We start from the raw sequence: 19,968 nt of genomic DNA, 5'->3' as shown, positions 1-19,968 counted from the left end.
TTGTTGTATATGGCATTCAAATGATTTACAATTTTATGCATTTTGTGCGCTAATTATAAACGTGAAATCAGAAACTTTCTACTACCTTCAGCTTTTTGTAACATGAAATTTCGTTTTTCTTTTATTCATCATAGTTGTTGCTATCCGACACGCGATTGCTCAAATAGTCTGGCTGATAGGCAATTCCCTTTAACATATTTACAGAGGCTGTTCGCACATTCTTTAGACGATTTTGGTAAGCGGTAACATAAAATCGTTTGCTGCAAAAGACGTAATTGCAATTGTACTATGTTTTTAAAAGTAAAAGTTATCGTCCGTGGCTTGAAGGTTTTGTTTTTATTCAACATTTCGAATTTAGCAAAGCAGTGGTTCGAAGGCTACATTTACGCTCTTTCCGACGAGAAATATGCATACTCCGTTATCTAAAAACGATGTGAGAGTGACGGTGTTATGATATCTAATGCGCCGATAGGTAATATCATCAACAAGAAAGGAAAAAAACGTCAAATTGGAGCCTCAAGTGGGACAAAAATTCCAAACAAGTATCCAAGGAAAAAACGGACATCTTCGACTATTGCAAAGGTACATTGTTTAATGTTAAACGAAAATCCTCCTAATCAAAGGACAGTTGCAAAATCATTAAAATGCTCGGTGTCCACTGTAAACAAAATGGTAAACGTTGATTTAAATTTTAAGAAAGCGAAAAAACGCAATGTGCATCGTCTTCTTCCAAAGCATATCGCTCAACGCAGGACACGCTGCAGAATTCTATATGAGAAACACTTATCCAAAGAAAAATGGAAAACAATTGTCACAATAGATGAAACATGGGTGTATTTAAATGATTGTAGCAAAAAAAGAGCCATTTATTATCATAAAAGGGGAGAAAAAATTTAAGTACATGGTTCAAAGAATCGAAAGAAAGTTTTTCTAAGGGATCATGATTGTTGCTGGTTTTTCTTATAATTGCAAGTTAAAACTAAAGAGAGTGCAAAAAAATGTCAAGATTAACTCCAAATACTATCAGGCACATATTTTATCGCCAATGTTTCTGAATGAAATACCACCGCTTTACCTACAGTGCCATCAATCTGTGAAATTTCATCAGGACAAAGCTAGCAGTCACACATCAAAATCCACTGTAAATTTCCTAAAAGAAATGAAACAAAAAAGTGGTATGAAGGCCATACCCTTTACTGATATCCCTACTAAATCTCCCGATGTGTCACCTATGGATTTTTGTGCTTTCGGACCTTTAAAAACTGCATTATCCAAACGTTGTCCCCAAACCATAACAGGACTCTGGAAAGCTGTTCGGAAGAAATGGGATAGAATACCTCTTCTGCCACTTCCAAAAGACATTATTATTCTGGGTTTTGCGGTGTCGAAAGATAGTTCAGAATAAGGGATGTCAAATAGAACATTTAAAACACAAGCATTTTATGTAATTTAGTTTTGTGAATACAATATACATCGTCTCAAAAATGTGCGAACAGACTCTGTAAAAGCATCAGAAAAAGCCTGTAGGAGTCATTTCATGTTTTTAAATTGTATCATTTCTTATGCTTTTGGACGGCTGGTGTTATCTCATTCAATAAAATTTAAAACATATATTATATTGTATAAATAAATAACAGTCATAGTAGGCTTAAAATGAAATTTTTTATGCGAATTCAAAACATGTATGCGTGAGAAATAGATTTTGTCAAAAGGATTTGAAATTTAATTGAAATACCTTCATGAATAATTGTGGGTTTGTATTATATTCTTTTAAATTGTGGTTTCTTATGTAAGAATTATCGGGAATTATCAAGCTAAATTAAACACTAACGAAGTGTAATATAGATATGTGTGGTGTGTAATTTGTGAGGTAGAACGTTTTGAAGTCTTTCTTCCTTAAGTATTATGTAACAAAAAATTGCCGCTACATCTTAAAACATTTAATTTGAATACGAAAATAAGCATTTGTTCAAAACTAATGAAGACGATTTTCTCACCTTCTAAGATCATATAAGTGGCACTAGATAATCCAAATACATCAAAAAGAATTATTTTTAAAGATAACAGCATGCGCATCGGTACAGATCGATTCCGCAATAGATTCCTAATAAAGAAAAAGAAAAATATAAAACTATTTAGAAAGATAGCTAATTTGTATACATGCTCTAAGATTCCAGAGTATTGGTGATGTTAAGAAAGTTTATTGTATTGTGTTGTGATTCACAGATGGTAAATATAATTCGACATAATCGGTGAGCTACCTCAGTAATACTGACTCCCATGTTTGCGCTATTGTCATCCTTAACTTTTGATGTGATATAGCATATGGTTGTTATCTTGCAGAACATTCCGTAAATGTTGTTGCCTTATGATCCAGCATGTAATCATAAAAAAAGGCCTGGGCAATCGCTAGCACCTTATCGTTTGGAAGTATTTATTTCCTGATTGAGTAGCGTTGAGATTTTGTTTTGTGTACCAAAAAAAGACAAATAGCTCTATAGAATTATATCACCTCATGCATAGGCTTTTAGTAGTCTCCCTTTAATCATACAACGGGATGTATGTGAATCTAACATGGTATCCACAAACTTATGCAATATGTATGAAAATATATTATAAAATCGCAGTATGTCCAAGTATTAACCACCAGTCACACTACATACTATTGCGTATTGTTATATAATTTTCAAAATATTGCGTATTTGCTATAAAAACTAATAATTTGTGAAGCATATATTTGTAAATTTTCTATAACAGATTTGATAAATTTAAAGACAATTTTTTCTCGAATTATTGTTACTAGTATAACTCCTGAGAATTGTAGGATTCCTTGAGTAGGTAAAAGAAGATTTGAAGAAGACAAATACTGATAAACGTTTGCTCGAATTATGTAGACATATGTGATGAAATTTTGAGTCCCGGCGAACGGCCTGGCTGCATATGCGATTTCGTGGTTTTCCCCATTGAAATAAGGATCCGAGCCAGTATCCTTGTTGCAATGGAGAAAACGTTTTCCCTTAAAACGACCTCCACGAGGCATCCCTCCCTTTTCCAGTAGTACCTAAGGGCGGAGTACGTAAAAAGAAAAAAAAAAAAAAAGTGATATAAGAAATTAAATTAGAAATTAAATTGTCTCTTTTTCATTAAACATGTTTTCGTAAATATAAAAATGAAACTTAATTTAATTTAAATATTCAGGATGATTAATTTTATTCACTTGAAGTGTGCTGGCTTTCCAGTGAATTTTCAATGAATACTTTGTGTACAGATCTGTAAAGAATATTTATTAAGTCAATGACTCCTATTCTATGCATTACCAAAAGCAGTTCAATATGCAGTGGAGCCATTAGAAATTAATAACAATGTATATTGTCGATTTATATACGCGTATAATGGCTGAAATCTTGTGAACATTCATTACTTCATTACAGAAAAGTGAAACGATATCCGCAAATCTTGTTCATTTGCTAATAATGAATACCTTCGTTTGATATTGATTTAGTTTTAGGGTAGAAATAATACGCTTTCACACGGTTTTAGTGAGAAGATATGTAAAAGAAATCTGTATTATTCTTTGCTACCTTTCATCGGATGTATACCAACAATAAATAAGAACATCCTTTTAGGAAAAAGTAATGAAATAAAAATGAAAATATTTTAGGATGTACGTTAATTTGGAAAGAAGCTGTTTATTTTGAAAAAAAAAAAAAAGGTTATTTCGAAGCGGAGGACATGAAAAAGGAATCATGAAAGAGTGAAATTACTCTAAAAATTTAGAGGGAGTAATAAAACAATGATTATCAAACGAACTATTTAGTACAAAATTTTATACCTTTCTGTTCAGGGTAATACACCTAGAGTTTGTTTATGCTTTCAGGTGTTAAAAAAAGTTATTCCTTATCTCGAATTTCCTTATAAAGTTGTGCATTTTCAACATTTATAAAACTTTATTCGTACATATATAAAGCAGTCGTAATAAGAATAGTTTTAATTTTATTATCTACTTATGTACTTCTTAAAATTTTATTTTATTACGAAATTGTTTTATCTCTTAGGTAATTACTTGATAAACTTTTACAATAATCATTCAGTTTGGAAAGCTGAACACGCAAAGTCGTTACATTTTATATTCTTGGAAAATTTCCTTTTGCCTTGCAAATCATTAGCAACTATCCTTGAGGTCTATAATGAGCATTATGTTAATTGCCAGTAACCGAAAGCCATTAACGAGAGCCTGGAAATCCTCAGACCGATAAGCTAGAAATTTTCTTTTTCTTTCATCGCCAACTAAATACGTCTTGTCGATTCTTTTGATTTTATTACACTTTATTTTAGCTGGAGAATTGGTTTGAGGCCCACTGACAGAGTTAAGAAGTTCGTTCACATTTTATTGATCTAAGTTAGGAGGTTGAAGATTTCTTTTTCGTTATTAAGTAGTTTATCATCTTGAAGATGGAAGTAACAGAATTTAGCGTTTGAGAGAAACTGAAGTAAACTCTTTCTTTCAAGTCATCGGATGTTATCGAAGAAGATTTAACTTCATTTTTAACTTCAGGTTAAGTGTGCAATCTGCGAAGCACATAAATTAAAGAATTATTTTGTTTAAAGTGATAAGGCGTAATACAGAGTATGGTATTCTTTGATATTACTTCAAACAGATTCAGGAAGTTCGAATCTAGTGTTTAAGTAAGCTTGGATAATCATGGTTATCCAAACAAGAACGTATAGTAAATGAATAATAAGAATATTTGAGCAAGTTTATGAGACGAAACATTAGGGGTTGTTTCAAATGAAGAGGCATAATGCTTAATGACTGATGAAAAATTTGTTTAATTAATTTTGCCTTCTTCAATCTTATATAACTTTTCTTTTTTCATAAAAAATACTAATATGCAATTCAAATAGTAAGTAGGATAATTAAGCGCATGATTCGTGTTTTCCTCAAATTCCTAATATCAGGCAAAACTTGATAATTTATTGACTATATTCTTTCAGTAGGTGGAGAGGTTTTATGAACGCAGTTGTCCTATAATTAGAATAAACATAATATTAATCTTTAAAATAAATTTTTATTTGTTTTTATTACTTATAGAAGTGTAAAAGTAGTAGAATTCATAACTGAAAATTAGAAAGAGAAATTCGAGTCCGTAGTAGGATTAAATTAATATAAAAATAAAAAAGCTAAGTCAGAGAAAGACGTCAGATGCGTACACAGACTTGATGGTGCGAACTCTAGTAACACATTACTTCATTCTGATTATGGGTAGATTCAAAGATGCAAAACGTAGTCATTGAGAGTACTCCTACGGAAAGGGCTTATCCAACTCCAACAAAAGTTATCCTACTCTGATGTATCTTTTCAAGTTAAGTTCAATACAGTTGTATGTTACAGAGTAGATTACGTTTGAATAAGAAGAAACGTAATTGCTTAAAGGAAAACTGGTCACTTAAGTTAAAATCTTACGAGGTTGAGCTTCAGTGTCAAGCATGCAAGAATTATTTAATTAATATTTATACATAATTCTTTGTAACGAAAAGAGGATGGTGTCAAAGAAAAGCAGCATTTCTATAAAACGAATTCAGTATAGGAAATTAGAAAGCATAGCAAACCTGTTTTCCCAGTAACTTGTAGAGACATTAGGTTAATTGGAAGCAGGAAAGAAAGCAGCCTTCGCCGGGAATCGAACCACGGACCTCTGAATACCGGCTCAGTGGGATAACCACTACACCATTAAGGCACGCTAGGAAGGCGGGAGAAATACCTTATAAACTAATGGATTTTATCCATGGTTAAGGAGCTACACAATAAAATATCAAGTATTATACTTCATAAAATTCTCTGCTTTTTCAAAATTAAAGGCATAAAATAAAAAGAAAATTTTCTTTTAAATTATGCAATAATATAACCTGCTTTTTATGCTCTGTAAACTGGATTTTGCTCTAAGTGAAAGAGAATAACTTAATTAAAAACTTTCTTTTCAACTCTACATGTCATGTTTATTTTTATGCGCTTAACACATTTTAATTTTTAAGTAGTTTTAAAAGAAGAAAAAAATGGGTTTTTTGAGTTTTTATTTTTATATTTACCATTTGTTTTCCTAGATTGATGAAATAAATCTTCTCTGAAACGACTAATAATAATTACACTGAAAAAAAATACATCTCTATATTTTCTGTTGTACTGGGCCGATTGACGAAATTCAAATTGCGTTTTCATCCCTCGAAAGCGCGACATAGGATATATACTAGATTTATATATAGCATTGTTCTAATATAGGTATTTTACACAAAATCGGACTTTTTCTCTAAGATACCAATGCTTTTCCATATTTCGGTTCTACGACTCAAATTATGCTTAGATATTAAATTTTGTAATTTTTAGTGAGAAATTTAAAAATTTATCTTGGCGCATTTTCTGTAGTTTACGCCAAGAATAATTCACTTGGCGAACATCTTTATTTATAGCAACCTATTTTCTTTTACTCTTTTTCATAGTACATGAGTGGGAAAAAAGTCATCATTCATATTTCAGATAATTTTAACAAAGTGCGTTACCACATTTGGCGTTATTATCTTGGAACAAATATGCCGAATTTTAAAATGCGCTAATATGTAAATTCACATATATCTTAAGAAATCTTGAATAAAAAACCCTAATTTTTTGCAGTAATGCTTAGAAATGTATCTACTTTAGGATGCCGGTAAAAATTTTATAGGTTATAATTCAAAAGGTTTTTCGAAAAAGTTATAAAAAATACTTAAAAATACAAAATTTAAAAAATAAATCATAAAAAATATGCGAATTATATTTAGATTAAACCTACATTTCGAATTACGGAAGAAGAAATCAAATAAGTTTAATTAAAAAAACATATTAACACATATATATTAAATTCAATTAACATTGAGGAGCTAAAATTTTTAGACCTAATTTTTTAAAGACTGCTCCTGCGAATTTTACATGACTTGGTAGTTTTCCATAATTTGAGTCGCAAAATCGAAATATGGAAAAGAATTGACATGTCATTTCAGAAATAATCAGATTTTGTGTCAAAATACCTATATTAGAACAATGCTATATAGCAATGCCCAGTAGAAAGGAAGATACTGTCTTTTTTTTTTTTTTTTTTTTTTTGTTTTGTTTTGTTTTGTTTTGGTTAGTGTGCATGTGATTTTAGATATCTGAGAGGAAAGTCATTTGAGAGAGGTAATGCACAATAACAAAATACATACATTTATTCTCTTAGAAGTTTTACGTTGTCGAAAACACAAGGAGGTGGTCACTGGAGTGGTTGCATTTTTTATGTGAAAATAATTAATATATTTTAATGTGCTAAAATATAATATTATTATAACTGAGGTTAAAAGCAAATATAAGCCAGTTAAAACAAGTATAAGTCAGGCAGTTATATGTCATCTTTTCAAAATTATCCTCTTCTCTCTCTTTTAAGTAGAAAATAAAAAAATAAAAAAAAAGAACTAAAACTAAATATATATATTTAACAGCCAAATGTTAAGAAAAACAAGTTTCATTTCTAGGAATAAACTCGTTTTCCATATGATATGATTATATTTAGATATGATGTGAAACTTTAAATGTTACTTTTTGGGAGGGGTGTGCTGTTCTAAGGAATAACCTGGATTGATCAAGGTATGAAATAATTATTTTTCCTATTGCATAAAAGATATCGTTTTTTAAAACAAGACTAAAATTTAACGTATTTTAAATATTTTTGACTTGAAGTTCTTGAAAATATTAAGGTAGTCAAATTTACCGAAAATCTGTTAAATAAAAACAAAAGGCAAGATTAATACTAATATAAGAGTAAGCATACAGTTCATAAGAATAAAAGAATAAAAACATTTAAACTATTTAGTTTTATTAACTCTTAAATAATTTTTCACATATGATAGGTTAGAAATATTTTATTACAGCATGTGATAAACACCTTGTAACTCTATTAATATTTTAAAGACTTCACAAGAGAGTTTGTAATAGATAAATTCATACACCTCCCAGAATCCATAACATATAAAACTGGCATTACAAGTTACCTGAAAATGGTTAATGCCAAACTGTTTTCAAGAAAAGTAATAAATAAGAGAAGTTAAACGAAGATTGCAATGATTTATGCACGTAATTTATAGTGGCAAGATTAATTGCCTCCTTCGTGTCAAAGGAAGAGTAAGAAAAAATGTAGAAATATGCTAAATAAGAAAATTATTAATTTTCCCCAAAAGTCAGGAAGGAACCTAATCATCAACTCGTCTAGGGTTTGACTTACACCTCTATAGCTTGCAGGCAATTTATAGATTTCTTTCAAAGCTGGTTACAAATTGATTGAATTTTGGGCCTTTGGTAGTTTCTCTCTCCCTATTTTTCTGATGGAATTTTCAGATGTGGCTGAACTGCAGCCTTACGCTAAAAGCTCTAAAAATGGAAGCAAAAGGGGAACATGTTTTGTTCCTGTTTTTAGGCAAAGGAATGCTTTTGTCGACGTACATCAATGAATTAATTTCTACTGATAGAATAGAATATCATGATGTATTGCATTGCACTTTATTTTTATTATGTCAGATTTTAGACAATAGTTTTGCCATTATAAAAATCGTATTAACTCTTAGTAAATGAAAATATAAAATTAATAAGAATATATGTTTTTATACTTGGTGGATTTCTTAGTATCCACAGTCCTATAAGAAGCTTTTTGGGAAAAGTCCCACTATCTGAAAAAAAGTTCTGTATGTCACTTCCAGTTTTTCCAACATATTAAAAAATTTAAAAAGGTATTAAAATGATATTTATTAGGCTGATTAGGAGATTTTTAACACTACTAGATTATTTTTATGCCAGTCTGAGTTGTGGACATTTAAAAAATAATATAATAAGTAAAAAAAACCTACAAAGCTAGGTTTAATTATTAATAAACATTTTTAAAGGTTGTAGGTTTCCTACCTTTTATCCGTTAACTAAGTGTGGAGGAACCTAGTCGCTTAAGTCCAGAAACAGAAACGTAATACTCAAGAAGAGTTAATTACCCTTTATTGTTCAAACTAAAGGTGTAGAGACGGTCCCTTTCTAAGGACGAACAACAAAGCCTTTACTTCGGCTTAAACTCAAAAGTGAAAGAAATAAGAACTTAACTAATGACTAATTAAGGATATTTAGCCGAAGCTAACACAATTTCAAACTATTTGAACCCTAATATTAAATTAGCTAGTGAAGCTATCAAGGGCACGTAATACGGCCGAGCGTAGTAACAGCTTCGACTGGCATAACCAAAAGGCAAACGCGAGCTATTCAGAAGTTCGGATTATCTCTCCCGGAGTCAATGAAACTTCAACCTAAATGCTAATTTTTCTCACTTGTATTAAACGCGATTTTAAAAACTCATTCTGGTAAGGAATTGTAAGTTGAAATTAGGAGAGATAGGAAAGACGCACAAACTTAAAAATAACTGTTATAAACTTAGGGTAAACCATACAAGGATATGCATAAAATAAAGGTGAATAATTTCAAACATTAAATTCTAAATGACTATTACAGTCAATATTTAATTAATGTAATTTTTGCATATGTAGTTTTTTTACCACGTCAACTATATTAGCATTAGTTCTTGAAGATTCTATTTAAATTGAGCGTTTTAGGTGCATATGGGTTTTCTTCAACGATATTTTAATTTTATTATGTTCATAATAAAAATATTTGTTCACACATATATGTTGATCCAAATCTACAACAATAACTGACAACAAAATTGTGTAAATTTGGAAAATTGTTTGTTGTTTCAAATTTACAATATTCAATATAATTTTGAGCACTTGCAGTTAAAATAAATTTCTTGTATTTGCTTTTCAGTGCAGTATGCAGCTGTAGGCCAATAATTTCAATTTAGATTTCAGTTGAGTAAAAATTAACACGTCTTTCTAATGTCTTTATGTGTGTATCTACCGACAAAAGTGAAAAAAAAAAGGTTTTTTTTTTTTTTTTTTTTTTTTTTTTTTTTTTTTTTTTTTTTCAAATCTTTTTAGTAAGTCTTCGCGTGCCACTGTTAAAACTCCGCCGTGCAACGGGTTGGTCCACCCTGTCCTGTAAGGAAAAGCGAATAATTTTTTATTGAATGAAAATTTAGTAGGTAATAAACTGAAAATTAAATGAGCGATTATGAGCACTTTTAAATGTTAAAATATAAGCAACAAGAGAAACGCTTTACTAATAAACTAAAAATTTCAAATCTTAGAAAAATTGTCTCTTGTATATCGGCTTGCAGATACGCAAATAGCTGTATGACACAGGTTTCCAAGACTTTATTTGTTAAGATATCACTAATAGATAATATGTGTAGATTACAAAATATTATTCTGGTTTATCTAATTCTGTATACGCCCAGATAACAAATCACCCCTGTCATCATATTCATTATTTGTGCTTTGATAAAATCACCTTATTTGAGAATCATTTCCAAACACAATGAAATTATAATAATCATATTATATATAGAATGTAAAATTTAATAGCATAGCGAGCACATACAGAACAAAACACAAAGATATTTTATAAATGAAAACTGAAGTTGTAGATTGAAAAAAAATTTTTGGAATTGCTGAACATATGATGATAGCTCAGAATAACATTTCAAATTCAAGCCAATGTTTTGTTGCATATCAACCTGGGAAAGATATGCATTCTTTCTCAGCCGAAAAGGTAGCTTGAAATAGAGCGGTACCTCATAGAAAAATGCATTAATTTTTATAAAAAAATAATTTAAGGAAGGAACTGCATATTTGTGATTGTATTGAGAAAATTACAGAATTTTTGAAAATCACAGTTTTAAATAAAATTTATAAAATCGTTATTTTTAAAAAAATTTATTAAAACAATCTCTAATTAAAAATACAGTTATAACATATTTTCTTTGTTACTCTGGAGAAATAGGCTTCTTGCATATATTTTGAAAATTGGGTCAGAAATTGTATCAAACTCAGTTTCCTATTTCTTAGTTGTTTTAAACTGCATATAACTGCGTTAACTTTCATTATTAATTCACCAGACTGTAAAGTAATTTGAAGTCTTTCTCTTTCACAATTTTAAAGTACCTGTTATTCTCATTTTGTGCCTTTATTTAGATCATGAGTGTCTTAGACATATTTTAACACTTTTAGCCAAAAGATTCAGCATAATAAGTCAAATTAATTGTTATTTTAATGTCTACTAAATTCCTAAACTTTAAATTTCAGCTTATAGGAAAACTTTTATTGTAAGACTCTAAAATTCGTTTTACAAGTAGTTGAGCTTCTGTCCAGATTGTTAGATTTTTCTGAAGTTCTGATTCATAGCAGGGATTTTATTCAGATTTACTCTGATTACTACCTTTTAGAAATTAAAATTTTTTCTCAAATTCTTTGGAATTTTTATAATAATATTTGGAATAAGTTTCAGATGTAACTCCCATGGAAAGATGCTTCTTTTATTTTAGTTCATTATTTCTGAAAAAGAAATATACTTAAAGAAAGTTTACTTTAAAATAATAGTTAATAATTTTTCAGAATATATTTCAAATATAACTTAAAAATTTGCTTCAAAAATAAAATTTGTTCACTTTTTAAAATGGGTTTTTTACTATGCAAGAACAGAATAATGATTTCTTCTGTCACAATCTGATTGACTGTTAGATAAAAAAAATGGTTGAAAGCCATTTTTATAATAGTTTGCTTTTTATTTTCCTTTTGTCTCCGGATATTTTCAGTCTGTAATAGAGCATTTACTAGCCCGGCCTTTATTAACGAAAGTTTCTGCTAACAGTTCCGGCAATTAATTTAAGAAATCATTGGGAAAATATAGTAACATTAAAAAAGATGCAGTTAAATTCCGTAATATTAGAGAATTTGATCAATAATAGATCTTTTACTTTCTCATTATTTATAGTCATTTATCAGCCTTCTTTTATGCATTATGGCAAAATATGCGGTTTACAAATGTTAAAGATGAAAGCAATACCAACTGACTACGATTCCGCAGACATGTTTCAAAAGGTGACGTTTCGGAATGGATAATTATAGGAAACAACGATTCATGTTTTTCAGTTTTGAGAGCCACGAAATCATTGACGACGTAGATACGAGAAAAAATAAAAATTAGAGTTATGCTGTGGATGAGACAGAAGCGGAAATAGATAATACGAAAATTAGCCAGCCTGTCTTGCTTTTTGGTTTATTTTAATTATGCCTAAGCACGCGAAGATTAAGTCTAAAAAGGAGTGCTCGCGTGAATAACGTTTAAAGAGAAACTAATGGTATTCACGTTAACGTACAGAGACAAAAAAATTATAATTATATAACTCCCGTCTTACATGGCCGTTTGACGAATTGCGTTTTCCATGTCTCAGAATCGCGACATAGGATGTATATATATTGCTTTAACATACATATTTTTCCACAAAATCGGACATTTTCTGAAACGAGATGCCGAATTTTTTCCATATTTCGATTCTACGACTCTAATTATGCCTCAAACCAAATTCTGTAAAATTTCGAAAGAAACTTACCGAGTAATCTAATATAGTTGGAACACACTTTTCACTTCCTGTCATGCTTAATTCGTTTGGTTATCTTCTAAATGTATATTAAACGTTCACTTCCATGTTAACCTTTAAAGTAAACTAACCTCAGTGTCGCAACAGCCTTAGTGGGCCATGGCCTGCAGTGGCCCGATATCTGCTCTCCTGACCGTGGGCATATTTCACAAGTGCACATCAGCGTAGCCACCGAGGGAGGGGTTTCGAAAATGGACCAATGAACTTTTATTGCTCTAGTGACGCTAAATCTTCGTGCATGTGAGCGTGTGTTGTTTACGTTTTAATTTGCATTTATAAATGTATGGCATAAAAGTAGAAAAACTCGTAGTGCTTTCGTTTTATGTGTTTAATTAATCGCTGACATTTGACTTTTCGTGATTTTTATAACGCTTTGATATTTAGATTGATGTTCACGGCATATTATCGCTATTTACACCGAGAAAGCTACACTCAGCCTCGAATATTACGTATTTACCAACAAATGTAGATTAAGAGAATTCATGTGTATAGTTTTTTTTAAATTTTTTATTGAGCTGAGGAGGACTGGAAATGTTACAGTGAATCTAGTGTTTTCTTATTTCAGTGCTTGCCTTCATTTGATTTTGAAAGTGATTCAGAATACATATTGTGTATGATCTGATTATATTCATTGTTAACATTAAAAGTTATATGTGAATAAATTGAATATATTCGTTGTGAATAGATAAATTCATTCTGTTTAATGAGTATTTCTTGTGTAGATAGAATATTTAAGAGTTAGCAGTTATTAAATGTGAAATTTAACAAACTAAATGCAAATTAGTAAATTACAAATGCAAATTAGAGAAGTTCACTTTGAATAAAATTATGCATCGGCTATTATTATAGAACATCTTTTTCATATAGACTGAAATAAAAAGTGTTGACTTTTATTTACATATATAAATTGGTGTAAATATTTTTCTCATATTCATAGTTTTATGTAAAGATAGCAGTTGGGCTCAGATGTGTATCACATATTTCTTTTGTCTTATTTATCACTTATAAAGTAATATTTCGCATGAATATTTTTGCGGAATATCTAACATGTGATTGTATTTATTTCAAATTCTTTCAACCAGGTAGTGAAATTTTCACAATTACTTACATTTGATCTAGCTTCGCAATGAAAATTTTCAGAAGAAATAGACTATGTACAGAAAATTGCGTGGCAAAATATTTTCAACCATCTTGCTTAAATCTTAAAGCGTGCGAAAGGTCATGTGACATCACAGAAATATTACTGGATGCTCATTGGTCCATCCTAGAAGCCACTCCCTCGGTGGCTACACAGATATGCACTTGTGAAATATGCTGACCGTGGGCTCCTGAGGTCAGCTTGTTGCAAGACCCTCGATGTTTAGTCTCCAAGCGAGCTCGGTACTCATCTTATCGACCCACTCAAGGGATGAAAGGTTAAGTCAATATTGCCCAGGCCGCGGCTCAAACCCCAGACCTGTAGTGCTCTAGCTACTGATGCTACTGATGCAACGCGCTAGCCACTGATGCTAACCTTTACTCTTTCTATTTTCAGTCGAGTTTTCGAGACACGGAGAGTCAAAGAATTGCGCCCATCCGACATCGTGAGCAGACTTAGCATTGAGCATATTAAATATTATATGTTTTATATTATATGATACATAAATGTTGTTACATGTTCTGTCTTTTTCACAAAGCTTTATGTATGGTTAGGGTTTCCACCTTCCAGTTAGTCCATTCACCCATCTTTGACGTCATTTATGTTAGGCGGAAAGTGTCCCTCATTGACAGGAAAGGACTTAATATTGTTCAACGCAGTACTGAATTGAATAACCAACAAAGTTTTTCCGGTTTTGTTACTTTTCATCATGAAAACAGTGACCTACATAGTGTAATTCCTTCTGTAAAACGCAATGAGAATTTTGAGCATAAACCCATGATTTTTTAAGATTTAATAAATCCTAATGGATACTTGAATGATGTGAGCTTATGTTCCTCTGCGGGGTGTTTATTCTGAACTGTTCCACACATTGGCTGAAACTTTAAAGTAGTTCTTATAAAATTTACCCTTTTATTTTTAATAAAAAATGCTATTCTACAATTGTATTGCTTTAATACTGAATAAAATAGCTTTATTAGTCACCTTCCTCAAATCTTGTATATTACAAAATGCTTAAAGAATGTTTCTGAAACATTTTCTAGAAACACTCGGCGAACTGCTATTTACCTACAGTTATAAACAGAGAATTTCATTGAGGGCGTTATCTATAATATTTATTGCCAAGTCAAACTGCTCGCATACAAAAACCGTTCTATCTTAGTAGCTTCAACCTTTAGCATCCAAATCTGGACGTCCTTCACTGTGTCGTCCAAATCAGTTCCGCAATGTCGCTGGAGTGTGACTTGGCTTCTCGTCGAACCCTATGATTACTGCCAAAGTACCATACTAATTCTATCCCCGAAATATAACTCTAATTTCTAATTCAGAGCCAGACTTTCGAGTTATCAATCAGCAGAGAGGCCGCTTCAATCCGACTAATCTACTATTGCAATACGGAATTGGTACGCCTCATTTAATGAAAGGTTTTATGACTGATGAATTGTCACCGAGCGTGACTGCGATCGACAGTCCTGGGTATGCAACATCGACACGTATGAACAATTCATCAAAGAGGATGTATTTTGCCCTCATATGACCGTGTTTCTTCGAAAACTGATTATATGGTGAATGTGATCTATGGTTTGTTAATATTTCAGATTGTCATGCAGAATGCTTGATACCTTTCAAATAAACGCTTTTTGCTGGTATATTACAAAAGAACCCATACCATTTTATGCTATACATATATTGGAATATGTCTGTGATATGAATCTGAGTAACTATAACTTTTTTAGCTCTAATGGTTGAATTTAATTCTTGAACGCATTAATTCCCTTACTAAGAGCCATGCAACGTTTATTCAAATATAACAATTTAAAAAGAAAAACGATTTTGATATTTTAAAGGCTATAGGTACAAAAATTCAGTACTATGTGTTAAAATACATCACAAATGTGGAATTATCTACCAACACCAAACATGCCGCGTAAGTACAAATTTTTCATATCTTAGATGCTAAGAGTCATTACGTTTATCTCATGCAAAGTTTAGATGTTGCTAAATAAATAAATATTTTCTGCCATTTTCCATTATCATGTCTATATATCATATTTCATTATTATTCTGAGATAGACGCCCTCTTTTACCGACCTTTTATTTAGCCATCGTCTCACCTGATCTAGAGCGATTTCTATATAAATAATTTTAATAAGTAAATGTACAATAGAATTAACACAGTCCTGTTTCTTTTAAAACGAGAAGAAAATTCCTACTATAAGATAAAAATGCCTTTATTTTGCCAATTCTTAGGAATTTTCTTAATTAATGTGTTATATGGTAATTTAAAGCGGTAAACTCAGGCTAATGTAGTTAATAAGAGGAAATATTTTAAATTAAGGAAAGGGATTAGAATAATGAAACAAAAATAGATTATTATAAAAATTGCATGTTGGTGTAGACTCACTTCATTAAATGCTTTTTGTACTATAAGCATCTTAATTTTAAGATTGTACGAATTATATGAAGGGTAAACAGAATGAATGCTCTCAACAATTCTAAGGACACAAGAAAAACAGGTACAGAGAAGCTTTCTGCTTCCCGATTGGGCACTGTATTACAGAAATATCAGAAAAAATTATATTACTATACTTTAGGTTATTCAGCTTTTGATGAAGAAAAATATGGATGCGAATCAGAAGTCAGTTTTCAAATAATATCCAAAATCATTATTTAATGTTAATAATGCAACATCATCTGACTTGCTTATTCCATATTCAAGCAGGCTAGGGTGTTACTGACTTAAGTACGTTAACTGTAATGCCACGGATGATCGACTCTTGTGATTTTTTTCGAATAGATGCATATCCCACTATTGATGTAAGATGTGCGTATCATAATATTCTAGCGTATTGACATAGCCTTATATCATACTAATACCCGCTGCCTAAAGGCGCATCAATGTCTTTCAAATGTAAAAAGGAAAGTTTTATGTGATCAAATCTTCAGGATACGGATTACATATATTTTATTTTAGTGTGTGTGTTTAAATGATATACATTACATAGCTATTCACGTTGCTTTTCTCAAAGATTACTTAGCCGACTGTTTTAATCTCTGAAACTTGGAGCCCAACTGAAAAGTGGAAAGCACTTCTTTAAGTAGCTATACAAGAGGAAATATCCAATATATTTACTGTACGATCAAGTCTATCCGTGCTTCATTCATTATATACATATATATGTTGAGAAATATCAAATAAATATATATACCAACAGAAAAAACTACAACTTTTCTGCATAAATTTTTATTGTATTTTTTTCTGATTAATTTTTTCTAAACAAATTAGTTTCTTCAAATTTTGACTTATTTTATCCTTTTATTTTATAATAGTTGCTTTTGACTTGTAACATTTCTATGATTTCTGCTTTTTCTTTGGTTCAAAATTTAATTAGTATTTATCTAGCACATACCTTTAGATTTACTCAATAATTATTCTGCTTTCTTTCTCGAAAATTAAATTAATATTTGTTTAGTAAATTGTCTAATGTTTATTCGAGCTTCGTAGTTGAGATTTCTTGTTATAATCTTTTATAAATATTTATAATTCTTAATTTTGAATCACGTCAGAGCGAGTTATATCTTGATGATTAATTAAGTTACAAGAAAATTTAAAACCACTTTAGTGCATTTTTAATACACTTCGATTATTTTAATTTTAAATAAATTATCTTAATTAGAATTTTCTTTTAATATTCATTTTGAAATTTTTTCAGTATCAATAATCATCTAGATAAAATTCAGAGAGGTGACTCTATGGAAAATTCTTCGGCTGTTCCTTGAACAATACTAAGGGGTTTTCAACAGTTTTTATACATTTTATTTGTTTTATTAATTTTGTTGAACTGTTAAGTTTCAATTTTGAAATACTTTTGTTTAAATTTGATATGTGTATTTCTTGCTAGAAGTAAATTTTGATTTGAGTACTATCTATTATATGCATTAGTTAATAATTTAGTAATAATTTAATAATTTATGCATATATATATATATATGTGTGTGTGTGTGTGTGTGTGTGTGTGCATAAATTATTATTATTAGATTATCTTACAGATTATCTCATTTATTTGTTACTTAAGGAACTGTAAATAAATTTATGAATTTATTTACAGTTCCTTAAGTAATTAAAAATCAGTTAATTATGCGTTTGCTGTAATTTTCATTTGATAAAATGTTTCGAGAACCTAATGCAAACATGCAAACACACTTTAGTTTAAAGCCGATTTAATCTTTCCATTCTTAAATATCTCTCTTGAAAGTTATGTCTAAATTATTTTGCTTATGGAAAGTCTTAGTTGATACAAAAATTAATATTGTGCATTATCTCATTTTTTCCAGGAGGTCTTAGAGTCTATCTGAAACCTGAAGGTTTCCTATTTGGGGAATTTCTTCCTGATTGGGAAAAATGGGGAAATCAAGGAAATCAATGGCTTCGAGGAAATCTATCCATTCCTGAGTTTAAGGAAAATTTTCAAGTAAGTTTATATTAATTCTTTATTAGCAACGACTATATATAACCAAAAAGTAATGCTGAGTAAAAGGTGAAATCTTGGCAAGATTTGTGGAACAATGCTCCACAAATCTTGCCAAGACGCACATATAACTTGATGCTCAATGTAAGCTTAGCATCTCTGAACTCGAATCCTTCCCTAAATTACTTTATAACAGGACATGGACCCTTCCCCACATATTTCTACGCAAGACATTTGGCAAATTCTGATATCTGTATACGTGGGGAACAGGGAACTCCTGATTACTACGTATTCTTATGCCCCTTAACTGAGGATATTCACATAAAATCCCCAAGAACTGACCTCCTGGCATTCCAAAGGTTTTTAATTAAAGATAAACATCAATATCCAAAGTTTCAGAAAATTATGCAACGAACTCTCCTCCTACGGCCTAGATCTCTGTCAAGTGTAAGTCCATATACAGTTGAAACTTAGTGAACTTTTACATGCTGTGATTATGGACAAAATGGATCCGCTCGTGAACTTTATAAACTGCAATAAACCAATATATCTGAAATAACCCATGGACACCTACCTCTTTAGCATTATAATAATAATTCATTTAACATTGTGTTGCCAGTACTAATTATAATTATCTCATTATGTTTATTTGTTTATTAATTATGTTTATCTCCTATTTTTGTTGCACCAAATCAGATGTTCAATTTATCTTGTGAATCTCAAATTGTATTCCTACTATTTTGTAATCTACTTATGCCCTACACCATTATTTTTAATAAATACTGGATGCGGCGCGTACTGTGGAATTGCACGATGTACCATAATAGGCAAACTTTAGACCTTTTGAAAAGGTCCAGTCTATGCAAAATCTTATAAAACTTGCAATTACCCCCCCTTTTTTTAAAAGAGTTAGTATGGGAAGGCATTACCAGTTGACCTATGGTACATCGCTGGTGTCCCCCATACTTTTACCTTTACCTGCACTGATACATCCTGTATAACGTAATTATAATAACGCATCAGTGCATTGCTGTTGTAAACAAAATAAATAATAGTATTTATTTGATGAATTGTATCATACTATACCAATATTATTGTGTAAACTTATGTGAATTAGATATTTGCCATTTTTGTATCTGCATCGAACAGCTTTAAATTTATTAAGAACCCTGAGGAAACAGCTCCACTTTAACCAAAAGAATAGCCCATGTATTGTCTCATTCTAGCCTCTTTCAGCTTAACACTCATGATAGAATGCTTTAGCCGCAGGGATGACCTAATCAATATTGCCCTTTCCTACAAAACAAGTTTCGTACGTGCCTGTAGGGCGAGTGATTGCATTTTGAATGCTGCGAAGGGTTTAAAAAGACTGGTAAGCATCGTTTTCCAAATAGATCACTTGCTTTATCGATATTCATTAACTGCTGCAACAGCAAAGTAAGCATACCGAATTCTTATCTTATGGACAAAATACTGCTGTTGCATTTCATTAGAATGTTTTAACACTAATTAAATTTGTTGAAAAAATGTCAAGAGGATTTCGTTTTCTAATAATCCCTGTTGTCACAATGCTATGCTTGACAATATGTTTGAAACATGCTGGGTTTTTAAACGTCTTTCCTATTCATTGGACTCTATGAGATTACTTTTTTATTTTTCATGATCAAAACATTATAATCAAATTAAAAGCTTATATTCAGCGAAGTAAATTTTGCCTAAGAAGTTATTGCATTCTTGATTTCCTCACTAACAAGCATTCTACCATTTT

The 19,968-nt window shown here is 30.7% G+C and overlaps 1 protein-coding gene across 1 annotated transcript in view; it reads left to right on the top strand.

Annotated features, from left to right (window-relative positions):
• The window catches only part of LOC118189076 (uncharacterized), a 408,861-nt gene that overhangs the window by 347,892 nt on the left and 41,001 nt on the right, over positions 1–19,968 (top strand). Inside the window, exon 6 of the mRNA XM_085817435.1 lies at positions 18,067–18,203. Within this exon, the coding sequence (XP_085673561.1) occupies positions 18,067–18,203 (137 nt within the window). The remainder of the gene's footprint in view (positions 1–18,066; positions 18,204–19,968) is intronic.

The sequence above is a fragment of the Stegodyphus dumicola genome, chromosome 5 (genome assembly GCF_044657685.1).
Source record: "Stegodyphus dumicola isolate Sdum_Otavi_A_Nest chromosome 5, ASM4465768v1".
Classification (NCBI taxonomy): Eukaryota; Metazoa; Arthropoda; class Arachnida; order Araneae; family Eresidae; genus Stegodyphus; species Stegodyphus dumicola.
This window is presented reverse-complemented; position numbering and strand designations above follow the sequence as displayed.